Raw genomic sequence first — 14,437 nt, forward strand, 5'->3', positions numbered from 1 at the left:
AATAAAGAAGCATTAAAAAAAAAAATTAAATGAAAAGAAAAATCTAACTCTATAAATCAGGAAACCTTCATTTGCCAAAACTTCAATGGGGATGAGATTTTTAAATGTACAACAAAAGATCAAATTCATTTTTCTAATACTGTAATTCTGTGATACCACCCCTAACCTAAAACATGCTAAGACTCTTATATTAACTGCCCAAAGTATAAAGACAATGCACTGTCTATAACAAAGTTATGTGCTTTCAATTGCTACCTCAGCAGTATTGATGTCTTGGCAATGATACATAGATTCTTGTCTTCATTTCTCTTGAACCACAAAATCCCATTTTTAAGAGTGCAACACATTAGTATTCAAGAGTCTAGTATTTCCAAAGGCATGCTTGCTACTCTGAAGAGTCCTTAGGTGAACCACAAACCAATATATAGCAATGGAACTGACAAAAAGTGTAATAGCTGAAACAGGTGGTAGAGAGAGAATCCAAACCCCTCATTTTGAGATAAGAAAACCAGCATTTTCACTAAGTCACAGTCACTCAGTCTAATACAGAGATGCTCAAAACTATCGAACCCTGTGGTTCAAACGAAGATGGACAAGACCTTCAGATTATGCAGGAGAAGATGAGGAAGAGGCTGAGAAACCAACTCTCGAGAAAAGAAAAAACACCTCTGAGGATTTAATAGAAAAGTCTTTTTTTAAAAAAATGTCAAGTGTCCACACCTTGGGTTTTTTATGTCTTCCACTGTGCTCACAGTCTACATGTCCCTGATCCCTGCAGCCATTGAGGTATGAATGGCACAGCACGTAACTTCTGATTTAAAAGCGCATCCATGGGGCGCCTGGGTGGCTCAGTCGGTTGAGCGTCTGACTTCAGCTCAGGTCACGATCTCACGGTTCGTGAGTTCGAGCCCCGTGTCAGGCTCTGGGCTAATGGCTCAGAGCCTGGAGCCTGCTTCCGATTCTGTGTCTCCCTCTCTCTCTGCCCCTCCCCCATTCATGCTCTGTCTCTCTCTGTCTCAAAAATAAACATTAAAAAAAATTTTTTTTTAAATAAAAAAATAAAAGCGCATCCATCCATTCCTCAACTGTTGGCAGAAAAGGGCTTATCAACACCGCTGGAATCTATTTCTTAGGTGAAGGGGTCAGCAGAGATGTCCCGAAAGCACAGGAACGTCTGGCACCCTTTGTGCACACCACGACAGGTGTTTCTGGAGTGAGCGGGCTGCCCTGGGCAACAGCAGTTTCTCGTGCAGCTGATGTGAGCAGATCCTGGTAACTGCCTATTTGAACCTTCCTGACTGCAAATGAAGTGCCAACTCCGGCTGCCTACCAAAGGACGAGTTCTCTGAAGGTGCCGGGTACATTTCTGTGGCGTTCTTCTATTTACTAAACAAGACCCACACATTTTGCTGTGCCTATTCTAAACACTGAATCAGAACCAAGTTTTGTATTTGTCTGTAGAATGGTGTGGACCATGTATCGGCTCAGGCTACGTGGCCTATGTTGGGCAGGTCCTACAGAATGCACTGGTGAAATTCAAGATGAGACAGGACTGCCCTCAGCATCCCACTCCATCTTAACATCAAACCATACTACTGAAACCCCTGGGACAGAGACATGCAGGAAGGTGTGTGTGTGTGTGTGTGTGTGTGTGTGTGTGTGTGTGTGTATGTATATATACACATGTATATACACACACGTATATATAATCCAAATATACACACACACACACACACACACACATATATGCAGATATATACACATATATATATATTTGGGTTATATATATATATATGCGGATATAAATACATGTATATATATATATATGTGGATATATATATATGTATATATATACATTTGGATATATATATATATATATATATATATATATATATATATATACATTTGGATATATATACATATATCCAAAGTAAGTCTTAGGCAAACTCCAAAAGTAGACACACTTGGTCTAGGATCTCCCTCCACCTCAATGTTTTACATTGTTTCCTTTTGCCCTGTCACAACCCCACCAGGATCTGATTGTCTATGCAGCACCTCCATCATATCCCCAAATAGTTATTGAACTCCTACTAACCAAGCCTTTATTTATATGCATTTTTAAAATTTATTCCTTAAATTTTTTGTTTGAGATATAACTGACCATAACATTACACTAGTTTTAGGTGTACAACATAGTGATTTTTTTTTAATTTTCTTTTTTTAATGTTTATTTTTGAGAACGAGAGAGACAGACACAAGTAGGAAAAGGGCAGAAGAGAGCGGGAGACACAGAATCTGAAGCCAGCTCCAGGGTCTGAGTTGTAAGCACAGAGCCCGATGCGGGGCTCAAACTCATGCACAACAATTTGCCATATGTATATATTACAAAATGATTACTATATTAAGTTAACATCCATCACCACACACGGTTACAAGTTTTTGGCTTTTTTCCTTGTGATGAAAACTTTTAAGATCTTCTCCCTTAGCAACTCTAAAATATACAAATATTAACTATCATCACCATGCTGTGCACTACATTCCCAGGACTTACCTACCTTATAACTGGAAATTTGTACCTTTTGATCACATTCACTCATTTGCCTACCTCCCACAGCCACCATCCCCCATCTGGCCTCTGGCAACCACCAACCTGTTCTCTGTATTTGTAAGTTCGTTTGTTTGTTGCTTGTTTGTTTCAAATTCCACATATAAATGATAACATACAGTATTTGTCTTTCTCTATCTGATTTATTTCACTTAATGTCCTCAAGGTCCATCCATGTCATCATAAATGGTAAAATTCCATTCTTTTTTGTGGCTGAATAATATGCCTCTGTGTGTGTGTGTGTGTGTGTGTGTGTGTGTGTGTGTGTACACACATTTTCTTTATCCATTCATCTATCAATGAACACTAAGGCTGTTTCCATGTTTTGGCTATTGCAAATAATGTTGCAGTGAACACAGGAAACAAAAATCCTTCTGAGACTGTGATTTCCCTTTAGATAAATACCCAGAAGTAGAATTGGTGGATCACACTGTAGTTCTATTTTTAATTTTTTGAGGAACCTCCCTACTGTTTTCTACGGTAGCCGCACCAATTTACGTTCCTACCAGCAGTACACAAGGGTCCCTTTTCTTCCACATCCTTGCCAACACTTGTTACTTCTTGTCTTTTTGATAATAGCTATTCTAACTGGTGTGAGGTGATATCTCATTATCTCATTGTGATTTTAATTTGCATTTCCTTGATGACTGGTGATGTTAACCATCTTTTCATGCACCTGTTAGCCATCTGTATGTCTTCTTTGGGAAGATGTCTATTCAGGGTCTTTGACCATTATTTAATTTGACTGTGTTTTGCTACTTAGTTGTAGGAGTTCTTTATATATTTTGGGTATTAACCCCTTATCAGATACCTAATTTGAAAATACTTTCTCCCATTTGGTGCACTGCCTTTTTTTTTAATTTTTTTTTAATGTTTATTTATTTTTGACAGAGAGAGAGAGACAGACCATGAGCGGTGGAGGGGCAGACAGAGAGGGAGACACAGAATCCGAAGCAGGCGCCAGGCTCCGAGCTGTCAGCACAGAGCCCTACGCGGGGCTTGAACTCACCAACCGCGAGATCATGACCTGAGCCAAAGTCGGACGCTCAACCGACTGAGCTTCCCAGGCGTCCCAGGTGCGCTGCCTTTTTATATGCTGTACAAAAGCTTTTTGGTGTGATGTAGTCCCATTTGTTTATTTTTGCTTGTGTTGCCTCTGCTATTTGTATCAGATCCACAAAATCACAGCCAAAACCAATGTCAAGGAGCTTTGTGCCTATGTTTTCTTCTAGAAGTTTTATGGTTTCAGGTCTTACATTCAAGCCTTTAATCCACTCACTCTGCTGCCTGTGCCTGCCCAGTGTCCCCACTGCCACTGATTAAAGAAATTGTCCTTTCCCTACTGTAGTAAATTAAATGACCATACATGCGTAGGTTTCTTTCTTGACTCTCATGTCTGTTCCAATGCTCTATGTCTCTATTTTTGTGGCTATACCATAATGTTTTGACTACTAGAGCTTTGTAATATACTTTGAAATCATGAAGTGTGATGCCTCCAGCTTTGCTCTTCTTTCTCAAGACTGCTTTAGCTATTTCGGTCTTTTGTGGCTCCATACACGTTTTAGGATTGTCCATGTACTATTTCTGTGAAACATGCCACTGGAATTTTGATAGACAGCATACTGAATCTGTAGATAGCTTTGGTTAGTGTGGATATTTCAACAAAATTAATTCTTCCAATCCATGAGTACGGAATTTCTTTCCATTTATTTGTGTCATCTTCCATTTCTTTCATCAACATCTTAGAGTTTTCAGAGTGTAATTCTTTTTCTCCTTGGCTAAACTGATTCCTAGATCTTCTATCTTATTTTTTTTATGCAGTTATAAACAGAATTATTTTCTTCTCTTTTTGATAGTTTTCACTAGTATATAAAAACTAGTTGCATTTGCATTCATCTGGCACTCATATATAAAAATGCAACTAGGGGCGCCTGGGTAGCTCAGTCGGTTAAGCGGCCGACTTCGACTTCAGGTCATGATCTCGCAGTCCATGAGTTCGAGCCCCGCGTCGGGCTCTGTGCTGACAGCTCAGAGCCTGGAGCCTGTTTCAGATTCTGTGTCTCCCTCTCTCTGACCCTCCCCTGTTCATGCTCTGTCTCTCCCTGTCTCAAAAATAAGTAAAACGTTAAAAAATTTTTTTTAAATAAAAAAAAAATGCAACTAATTTATATATTGATTTTGTATCCTGCAACTTTACTGAATTCACTTATCAGTTTCAACAATTCTTTGGTGGAGTCTCAGGTTTTCTATATATAAGATCCTATCATCTGCAAAAAGAGATAGCTTTACTTCTTCTGTTCCAGTTTGGATGCCTTTTATTTCTCTTTCCTGTCTAACTGTGCTGACTAGAACTTCCAGTACTATGTGAATAAAAGTGGCAAAAGTGGGCATCTCTGTCTTGTTTCTGCAGGAAAAGCCTCAGCTTCTAACCACCGGGTATGATGTTAGCTGTGGGTTTGTCATATGTGGCTTTATTTATGATGAGGTCCATTCCCCCCATACCTGCTGTATGCTGAATTGTGAAAACAGTCTTGAAACTCCTTAGATGGACGAAAGAGCAAGAATGTGGTCAAGTTTTCCTACAATGGATTTTCTTGCACTATTACTCCGTACCTGACACTTTTTATACGAAATCTGCTGTGTGCACAGCACTGATCTCCACAGAACTTTTCCTCTTCAAATCTCTGTGACGGCAAGCATTAATTTTCACAGCCTTCCAAGGAAAAAGCAAGGAGGGGACTGCTGCCGAACCGAAAGCTACACGCAATGTCTAGGATACAGATGTGAGTCACAGCACCAGCCTCAGGCACAGCAGCTGGCAGGTGTGAGGAAGGAGTACACTACACGTTGCCGAGTCAGTGTACGAAAAAACGGTGACCCCATGCTGCATGCATCTGTGCATCTTTATCTGGCACCTAAATATCCATCAAGTAGAAGAAAGACCAAAATCTGCATGAGTGCAGAGTATTCCTTCAGTTAGCAAACTACAGCCCCAGGATCAAATCTGGTCCACGGCCTGCTCTTGTGAGTAAAGAAAGGTTCAACGGAACACCGCCACGCTCATTCATGTATTGTCTGTGGTTGTTTTCATGCCACGACAGTAGAGTTGAATAGTTATGACAAAGATCATGCGGTCCACAAAGCCAAAAATATTTACTATCTGGCTCCTCACAGAAAATGTTTGCCTACCTCTACTTTAAAAAACAAAGGTTTGGGGGCACCTAGTTGGCTCAGTCAGTTGAGCGTCTGACTCTTGATATCAGCTCAGGTCATGATCTCACAGCTGTGGGACTGAACTCCGCATCTCGGTGGGCGCAGAGGGTGTAACCTGCTTGGAATTCTCTCTCCCTTTCCGTCTGCCCCTCCCCTGCTCACCTGTGCTCTCTCTCCCCCTCTCTCAAAATAAGTAGACAAACTTAAAAACAAAGCAAAACAAAGGTTTGTCCTCTATGAATGAGACACACAGAAGTTGCTTAAAGAAAACACCAAGCTGACAGCAAGAAGCAATGCCTCATAGAAACACAGCAAATAAAAACACCACAGTCATCCCTGGAAAGAGAGGGGCCTTAACTGCATCTATTTTCATCTGTTTTAAACTTAAAAGAATTATTAACTAGAGTGTTTGTGACTGTAATTTTTGGCATATTTCTGTGAGATAAACTTTCATTTGGCAACTTAACACTTGTTAAAATCTGTAAGTTAAATATATTGACTAAATTTTGTTTTGAAGTAAATTTCGTCTAAATTTAGATTTAACTCTAATCAAAAGGATCGGTCGGGTAGAAAAGTTCTCAAGCTCTTGTCATCAAAACAGATGTCCTATGAAAACAAAAACACCTTTATTTTGGTTTCCAAATATTTATGTAGTCATAGTAAACTACAGACAATCTGCTAAACTTTATATACACATTTTGATTAGTTAAAAATCTAAAGCTTCACATTAATTTTATCTTTATTTTTGATACGATTTCCTTCTAATTCTATTAATAACTTATGACCTAAAAGCTCGATCTATCATGTCCAAATTCCAAGCATTCTTCACTAAACAGACGAGTGGTGACTACTTTTGATACACATGTTGCAAGTTCTCTAACTCTTCACTAAGCTTGATTTCTCCATTCTCCGGATGTAACCCTGTCGCAGGGACGCGGACCGGGGCTAACCCCCATCTCTGAATACTAAACAAAGACCTTCCTGTTGCAGCATCGAGCCAGGCTGGTTTGGCAACAGTTTTTATATTTATTGTGAAATCTATTATAAAACCACGTTAGTCCTATACTGTATTTGTGAATACAAATACATGCCTTCTTCACATATCATAGCAAGTAATTTAAGTCACTAAAACTGTAATTAGATATGAAGTCAGCAGCCTTCAAAGAAGATTACAAAGTGACTTCTGGCTATTGTACTGTATTGACACTGACACTTACAACCTGAATTCACCGCAGAACCAATCAAAATTGCAAAGAACTAAAACAGCAGAAAGAAATGCTCTTTGATCAAGGTGTGACAGAACGCAGTGTCTAAATGCCTAGACCAAGGGACTTTATTCAATAGTGCAAAAACACTTCTTCAGCTACAGTGATAAGCAATGAAAGGCACCAGCAGCAACCTCTAGAGAAAGCATCTTACTTAAATTAGGCGTTGTAACAAAAAATCTATGACTTTGGTGAAATTTAATAAAGCCTAACATTACACTAAAATCCATTTCTATGCTTCATTATTTTCATTTGCGCTGGATGCTTCAAAACTGCATCACAGTATAAATTTAAAAAGTGAGCGTGATCATATGAGAACCGGTACCAGTTGGCTTCATTTTCCGAGGAGTGGTGAACTGAGCTATCCAACTATACCTTCACACAAGCGGTCGCTTTCAACGGTGTCCTGTTTAGGCCCTCCTTTTCCCCTTTCGATTTTCTTTCTAGGCATCTCAAGGCACTTCTGTGTTTCTCTTACTGAACACACAGGAGGGTGGTGATGCACAATCCGGAAGACAGGCCCTGCTGCAAAACTACATCCCTCATCGGACACCTACTGTCAACACAACGTGGGCCAGTTGGCCGACTTCTTTCTGCTTCAGTTTCATCTAAAAAAAGGATAAATAAGAGCGCCTATCCCAAGGAGTTTTTGAGAGGAATCAAAGAGTTATCCACGTAAAAGGCTTAGAACAGTGCCTGGCACACAGTAAGTGCTCGATGAATACTGGCTAATATTATTAAGATAAATTATTGATTGACTAAACATGTTGTTTCAAGCAATGAGAAATGAGGTTTTAGGTAATTATTAGATCCTTTTGGAATGCAGTTTCTTTCATATGTAGTATTACATTAGACCATTTTATGATACAAACATCTCTTCTAGTGGTTCACTTCCAATATATTGTATATACAATATACCAAATACACAAAGGAGGTCAAAATCAGCTGAGTTATATTTCACCTTCTGAATCAAAATCTGGGATAGAGCCCAGAAATTTATTTATTTTTAATTCCCAGCTGATTCTAACGTGCAGGCAATTTTGGGACCTACTGATCCTGACAGGGCTAAATGTGCAAATTATCCTTCAGTCACATACCTCGGTTCTGCACACTAACCCACACAAACATGCAATCATTTCCTGACACATTTGTGGCTAAGTTTGATTTATTAAAAAAAAAAAAGTGGAAGTGGGGGTTTAATTTGAGAACAGTATTTCATCATAGTTAAACATTGCTCTGTCGGTCTGTTGAAGTTCAGAGTCTTCTAATTATAACTACTCAGGAGAACACTCTGGTTATGCTAATGTCATTAGGTATAATAATAACACCTTAAATTTGTCCACACCTTTATATAGTACTCTATCATTTCACTTCTTCAAAGCTTCAACTATACTCTAGGTACGCAGAGTAGTTACTGATTCTGCTTTATAGATGAGGCACTAAAGTGTTATCTGAGAGCAGCAAAGCCACAAGAAAGGGCACATTCTCCAACTCCCAGAACTGTTTCTGTTAATGTGTTTGCTTGTTCAACCCAAAGAAAAATATGATACAAAAAAATACTTCCTAAATGCAAGAAAACTCAACAGAAGGAGAAAACAAAGTCTGAGTACTACAAGTTGCTGCTATGAACTATCAAGAAATTACATTTTTTCTCCAAAATGTAATCATGTATCATAAATTGAAAAACCCTGGCTTCTTCCTCTTTATAATAAATCAGAGTGGGAAAAAAATAAATTTGAACGAGAAATTAATCACTCAATTGGATGGAACCAAACAAACTGTAGAGATGAGGAGGAGTCTCCAGCCTGTAGGAATCTGCCTAAACAATGCCAGAACCAGAACAGGCAGATTCTCATCATGAGCGAGATGTTTCCAAGAGTCAAAACCACTTCAGCCACTTTACTTTATAGTAGTCTAGACCTCCCTCAACTCTTTACATAACATACTCAGGATAAATGGAATTAATTTTGAGAAGCAATAACACGGAGACATTTATAACTATAGGAAAGATCAACAGCATTTCTTTTCATTGCTCATATTTAGGCTGCATAACACTAAAGTTCTAATTGCTAATTATTTTTAAAACGCATTTACATAAAATGAAATGTTTTGTAATTATTTCTGAAATACAAAGTGTTATTCATTTCCATTTAATTCTGCTAAATTATTGATGCAACTCATTTATTGCACTTTATGTCCCTACTAAAATACAACAAATATTAAAAATTGTATTCTTAACTGTAGTTCAGTTTTAATCATAGAGGTTAAAAATGCTAGGAATTTGATAACAAAAAGCACACTGCAGGACCAGTCCGGGCATCTCCTTCATAGCAGGGCTATTAAAAATAAAGAAAATCAATATAATGGGTCACCATAGAAACATCATAATAAAAAGTTAACTTTCAATCGATACAACTTACTGTAAAAAGCCAAATCTGTCTGTGACTTTGTAAACAAGGTAATCAGCATCCTCCCAAGGTTCAATCTCTGCACCTTCTCGTCCCTGTAATAGGGAACAAAGAAGGGTATTACTGGGAATTTATAAAACTGAATAATTATTCAGAATAAAAAGGCCACAAGAGTTATTTTTTATAAAGAGCTAGAAATGAGGCATTATCACCCTAAATTAACTTTAAAAAAAAACGACTTTTGGTAATAGAATCACCATTTCCTAGGTACAGGCTTCAGAAGGTCCCATATGTCAGCAGAACTGACATGCAGCTAAGCCCTGACTTATCAGACCTGGGTTCCTGTGAGAAGCCAACTGGGGACGTGGGAGCAACGAAGGGCAAGAAAGCCACTCGGGAAGGAACTGCCAAACTTCAATGTTTGTGAATCAACCTATCTTGGAAAAAAACTCTTTCGTGCCTTCTCATCCAAACTTCTCAGAACAGTAAGCTATCCACCTTGTCTCTCTACGTCTTTACTTCATAGCTACATCAGCCTGGGCATGATTCTTGCCAAGGTCAAAAATGATCTTCCATTGTCCAATCCAGTGGACACTGCTCGGTTCTTATCTAGAGGATTCTGCTCGGTGTGCCCGTCAGTGTTGCACATTCCCCATGCCTCAAGCTCCATGACACCAGCCTCTCTTGGCTCTCCCCATACCATCCAACTCTTCTTTTGATGGGTCTTCACAGATCCCTCTCAGTGTGCCCAGAGCCCTGCCCTCAGCCCACTGCTCTTCTCACTGTACTTCTGAGGCCATGAACTAGCACTGATTAGTAGGAACCCCAAATGTCTACACCAACCCATCACATTTCAGACTCATACCCAACTGTCTTGTGGACCCCTCCGTCTGCATAGATTTTATCAATGACTGTACAACGGCTAGCCCAGTCACTAAGTGTTAACTGCATGGAAAAAAAATTCATACAAACATGAATGAATGACAGTTCTACTGATTTTAACTTAGTTAAGCAGTTAAATAAATTAATTAGGTTTTTCATAGATCACACTAAAATCTATTCACAAAATGGGAATTTATGTCAGGTTGTTCCAAACAACCAATTTAAAAACAAACTCTGGGAACATAGCTATTAAGTTGAGCACCGCCTGTATGCCTCCCTGGGGGCAGGGCACAGTCCAGATGACTTTCTATAATTTGATGCTCCTGTTATTCTCACAAATAATCAAAAGCAACAGATATGAAATTACATGCAAGTGATATAAATATAAAACATGACATTTATAAATCACTGCCTACAACCCATTACAGACCTCAAGAGGTAAAGTAATAATGAGAAGACATGTGAACTGTCAACAACTGTGATTTTCTAAAGCATCAAAAACCAGATTTCATAACTAACAAAGAGATAAAATGCTAATGGAGATTATATATAATGTATAAGTTCAAATTTTCAGATCCGTGTTAAAATTTTAATACCACATATAAATTATAAATAAAATGGGTATTTAATTTTATATACTAACATATTCAAATATTTATTGAATACCTAGCATGAGTCAGAAACTATTCTAGATATTTAGAATATAAGAGTAAATCAAACAAAAGGTATTCTTACCCTCCATTTACATTCTAGGAGTGAGAGTAGACGAAAAACAAAGTAAGCGTCATATAAAGTATGCTGACGTAAGTGCTGTGGTGAAAGAGAAAGGAGAGAACAGGGACCCAGGTAGCTGGGGAAGGAGGGGGTATTTGCTATTACACAGTGTGGTCAGAGAAGATCTCACTAAGAAGGTAGCATCTGGGTGAAGACCGGAGAAAGGTGAGACAATGAGGTCTGAGACTATCTAGGATACAACGTTCTGGGCAGAAAAAACGGCCAGCGCAAAGCTCAGTGTGTAGGGAGAACAGCAAGAGACCAGGGTGGTTGGAGCAGAGGGAAGAAGAGAGAAGAAAGATGACTTCAAAGGTCACATGAAATAAATAAACTGCTTCTGTAATTCAAGCTCTCCAAAAAACAAATCCATTTCTATTTATATGTTTTTTTCTGATAAAACAGACTCAAAGAGTAAATCTGAATACTTACTCTGTCATATTTAGCAACTATTTCGGCTCGCTCCTGGGCAAGTTTGAGGGCTACATCCTGGTCCGAATCTGCGGAGAGAACGAGTTTAGATGAACTGTTATTTAAAAAACCATAAAGTTAATTAATTACAAACCTAAGGTAAAACAAAAAATAAACAATAAATCAATATTGCCTAAAAGGACAAACTAGCAAAATCAAATAAACTTAAAAGGCTGAGTTAATTATCTATAACTACGGCTTTGAAATATCAACATATCTACCATTTCAGTAGTATATATGATATTCAAAAGAAAGTAAATTTATTAACATGGCATTAACTTAGAGGAGATGATAAGTCTTATCCCTCAAGAATCAATTTTGGATCTAATTTCGGAGAAACAAGTGTTGAAGTTGAAACAAACCGAAAGCTCAAAGTTTTCAGATGAAACCCATCTGGGTATATGATGAGAAGAACATTCAAGAATGCTTTTACAAATTGAGGTAATCTGTCCACAAAATAAACAGTGTTAAGATACACTTCAGGAGTTAGAAAAATTATTTCTCCTACATGATGAAAATAATCACTCCGTCATTTGGCCCCTGAGGTCCTCCCTCACCAAATGCCCCAATTACTATGCTAATCTCCAATTCTGCTGCACACATACCCTTCTTTCTTACCACCACCAGGTATCCCTGAAAAATACAAATCTGGTAAGAGTGGTAGAGATCACGACATGAAATAGCATGCCTATGATGACACATCCCAAGTACCATAAAGAAAAACAAAAGACTAGGGACAGGCTATATCAAAGGTACCTCTTATCACGAAGAAAAAGACAAGCACTCCACTGGAAATGTGGGCAATGGGCATGAGCAAGAAATTCCCAAGAGTAACAATAACAGCCACAACCACATCTGTGTTCTCACTAACTCCCTGGCAGACAGGACGATATTGCCTGGCAGCAGGTACTGTGAAAAGCTCTTTACATCCCTCATCCCGTTTATGTCTCACCGTGACACCCTACCATAGGTAGCATATGAGGCCTGGAGATTTAGCCCACTGTCTAAGGTCACAAAACTACTAAAGAGCAAAACTGGGACTCAAATCCAGACAGTCATGACTCCCTAGCCCGTAATTTTAAGGATAATTTTATAAAAATGACCGCTAAAGACACAAGAAAGAAAAATAATGATAAAGACACAGGAAAGGACTTGCAGTGAAAGATGGCAGACACAACACACTTTCATATTCATTCCTCTGGAAACACTAAAGTGACTCTACAGGGATTCTTCAAACCCCCTCCCTCAAAGGCCCAGCAAATGGTGGCTCCTGAGGAGAGGGAAGGGTGGGGTTAGACCCAAGAAAGGTGATGAAAGGAGTCAACTCCCCGAGACCGAGACCGAAGGGGATGTGCATGCGTACGGAAGAGGTTAGGTGTGGGGAAGAAAAGCACATCTTCGCCCTCCACAGCAGGAAACCAACACATACTGCCTGCGACTGTGGAAGCGGGAAGTGGCAAACCAGGCTTGCTCTCTAGCACTATGGAAGAAAACAGAAAACGAATCAGCCTGGGAGAGAAAGGTGGTTACTTCTGTGAGGTGGGCTGTGGGGAGGGAGGAGTATGGAAGTCAGCTATTTTTCAAAATAAATCATACAGACTGCTGAATCTTTAAACCAAGTATAGCTCTGATAAAAATAAAATCTAAATTTAAAAGCCAAGGGATGGAAAAAAAATCAAACTTATTAGAAACTCAAGAAATACAAGTTTTAAAATATCTTTGTACTTAGACTGACAAAAAATGCACTGATGTTACTCAATGTTGACAAAGAGTGTGGGGAAATCTGCAGTAGCTTACTGTGGGGGAGACTTATCTTTCTGGAAAGCAATTTGATAATATGTCCCCAGAATCTTAAAAACAGGCATGTCCTTTACCTAACAATTTCACCTCTGGGGATTTAGGCCAATGAGATCATCAATATAATAGGAAAAATTGGAAAAAAATGGGAATTTGTCAATTTTTAAAAGTTTATTTGGGAAAAAATGTTTATGTCACTGCTTTTCTCAGACTGTCAATACGCTCTCCTCTGGGGGAAATGTGAATAAATAATAGAATGGTTCAATAAAATAACAAAAATGCAGACTACATCTTCACAGTGAACTAATGCAGTCAAAAGTCTGCAATAATCAACTCAATTATATATTCATTACCCTAGTCTAGACTTAGGGACCTCTGTCAATTCCTTTTCCCTCTTCTGTTGCCCAGTTTTACAACATTACACTCACATTTCTCCAAAAGGGTAGGGAAAGCAAATTTAAAAAAATTAAACTCAAACTAGGAAAGTTGACCACTTATTAAATTCCACTTCCATTATCAGAACAACGAAGCATGAATATCTACGGTGATCAGGCCAAATTCAATGGATGAGTGCTTTCTTTGAATGTATTCTATATCAGACCTTCATTGCTGCTACAGTCATAGGAGCCTCAACCGTCTTTCCTACTTAACAGTGAAAGGGTTAAAAGTATAAAGGCAAGAAGTGAAAACAGTACAGAGTTGAGAAGATGCAAAGTATCCCAAGAAAGCATCATTGTGGCAAATTATAAAATATAAAGCTTTCCAGGGATCATATCCAGTCTAGAGATTTCCAAAAAGGAAAAAACCTAACCACGTAATAGAGGTCATATTGAAATTGGATGAAACTGTATCCTAATTTCAGGAGAGAAAAATCATGTACTTTAAACATGGTTAGAGTAGTTGGCTTGGCTCTAAATCAAATAAAGTAAGTTCTAAATCTTTAAATTCCTTTAGAACTTTCTTGTCCTTGTATTTCCTTGTGGAGAGAAAATTCTGTAATGCTGACAAATGTGTTCTAAAAAAAG

The 14,437-nt window shown here is 38.5% G+C and overlaps 1 protein-coding gene across 10 annotated transcripts in view; it reads right to left on the reverse strand.

The window, feature by feature from the left end:
* USP6NL (USP6 N-terminal like) overlaps positions 1–14,437 on the reverse strand; it is a 246,577-nt gene that overhangs the window by 79,004 nt on the left and 153,136 nt on the right. For all 10 annotated transcript variants that reach the window (XM_045060857.1, XM_045060859.1, XM_045060858.1 and 7 more), the window contains 2 exons: positions 11,577–11,644; positions 9,504–9,586 (listed from right to left, as the gene is read on the reverse strand). In XM_045060857.1, coding sequence (XP_044916792.1) covers positions 9,504–9,586; positions 11,577–11,644 — 151 coding nt within the window. The remainder of the gene's footprint in view (positions 1–9,503; positions 9,587–11,576; positions 11,645–14,437) is intronic.

This window comes from Felis catus, chromosome B4 (genome assembly GCF_018350175.1).
Source record: "Felis catus isolate Fca126 chromosome B4, F.catus_Fca126_mat1.0, whole genome shotgun sequence".
In the NCBI taxonomy this organism is placed as follows: domain Eukaryota; kingdom Metazoa; phylum Chordata; class Mammalia; order Carnivora; family Felidae; genus Felis; species Felis catus.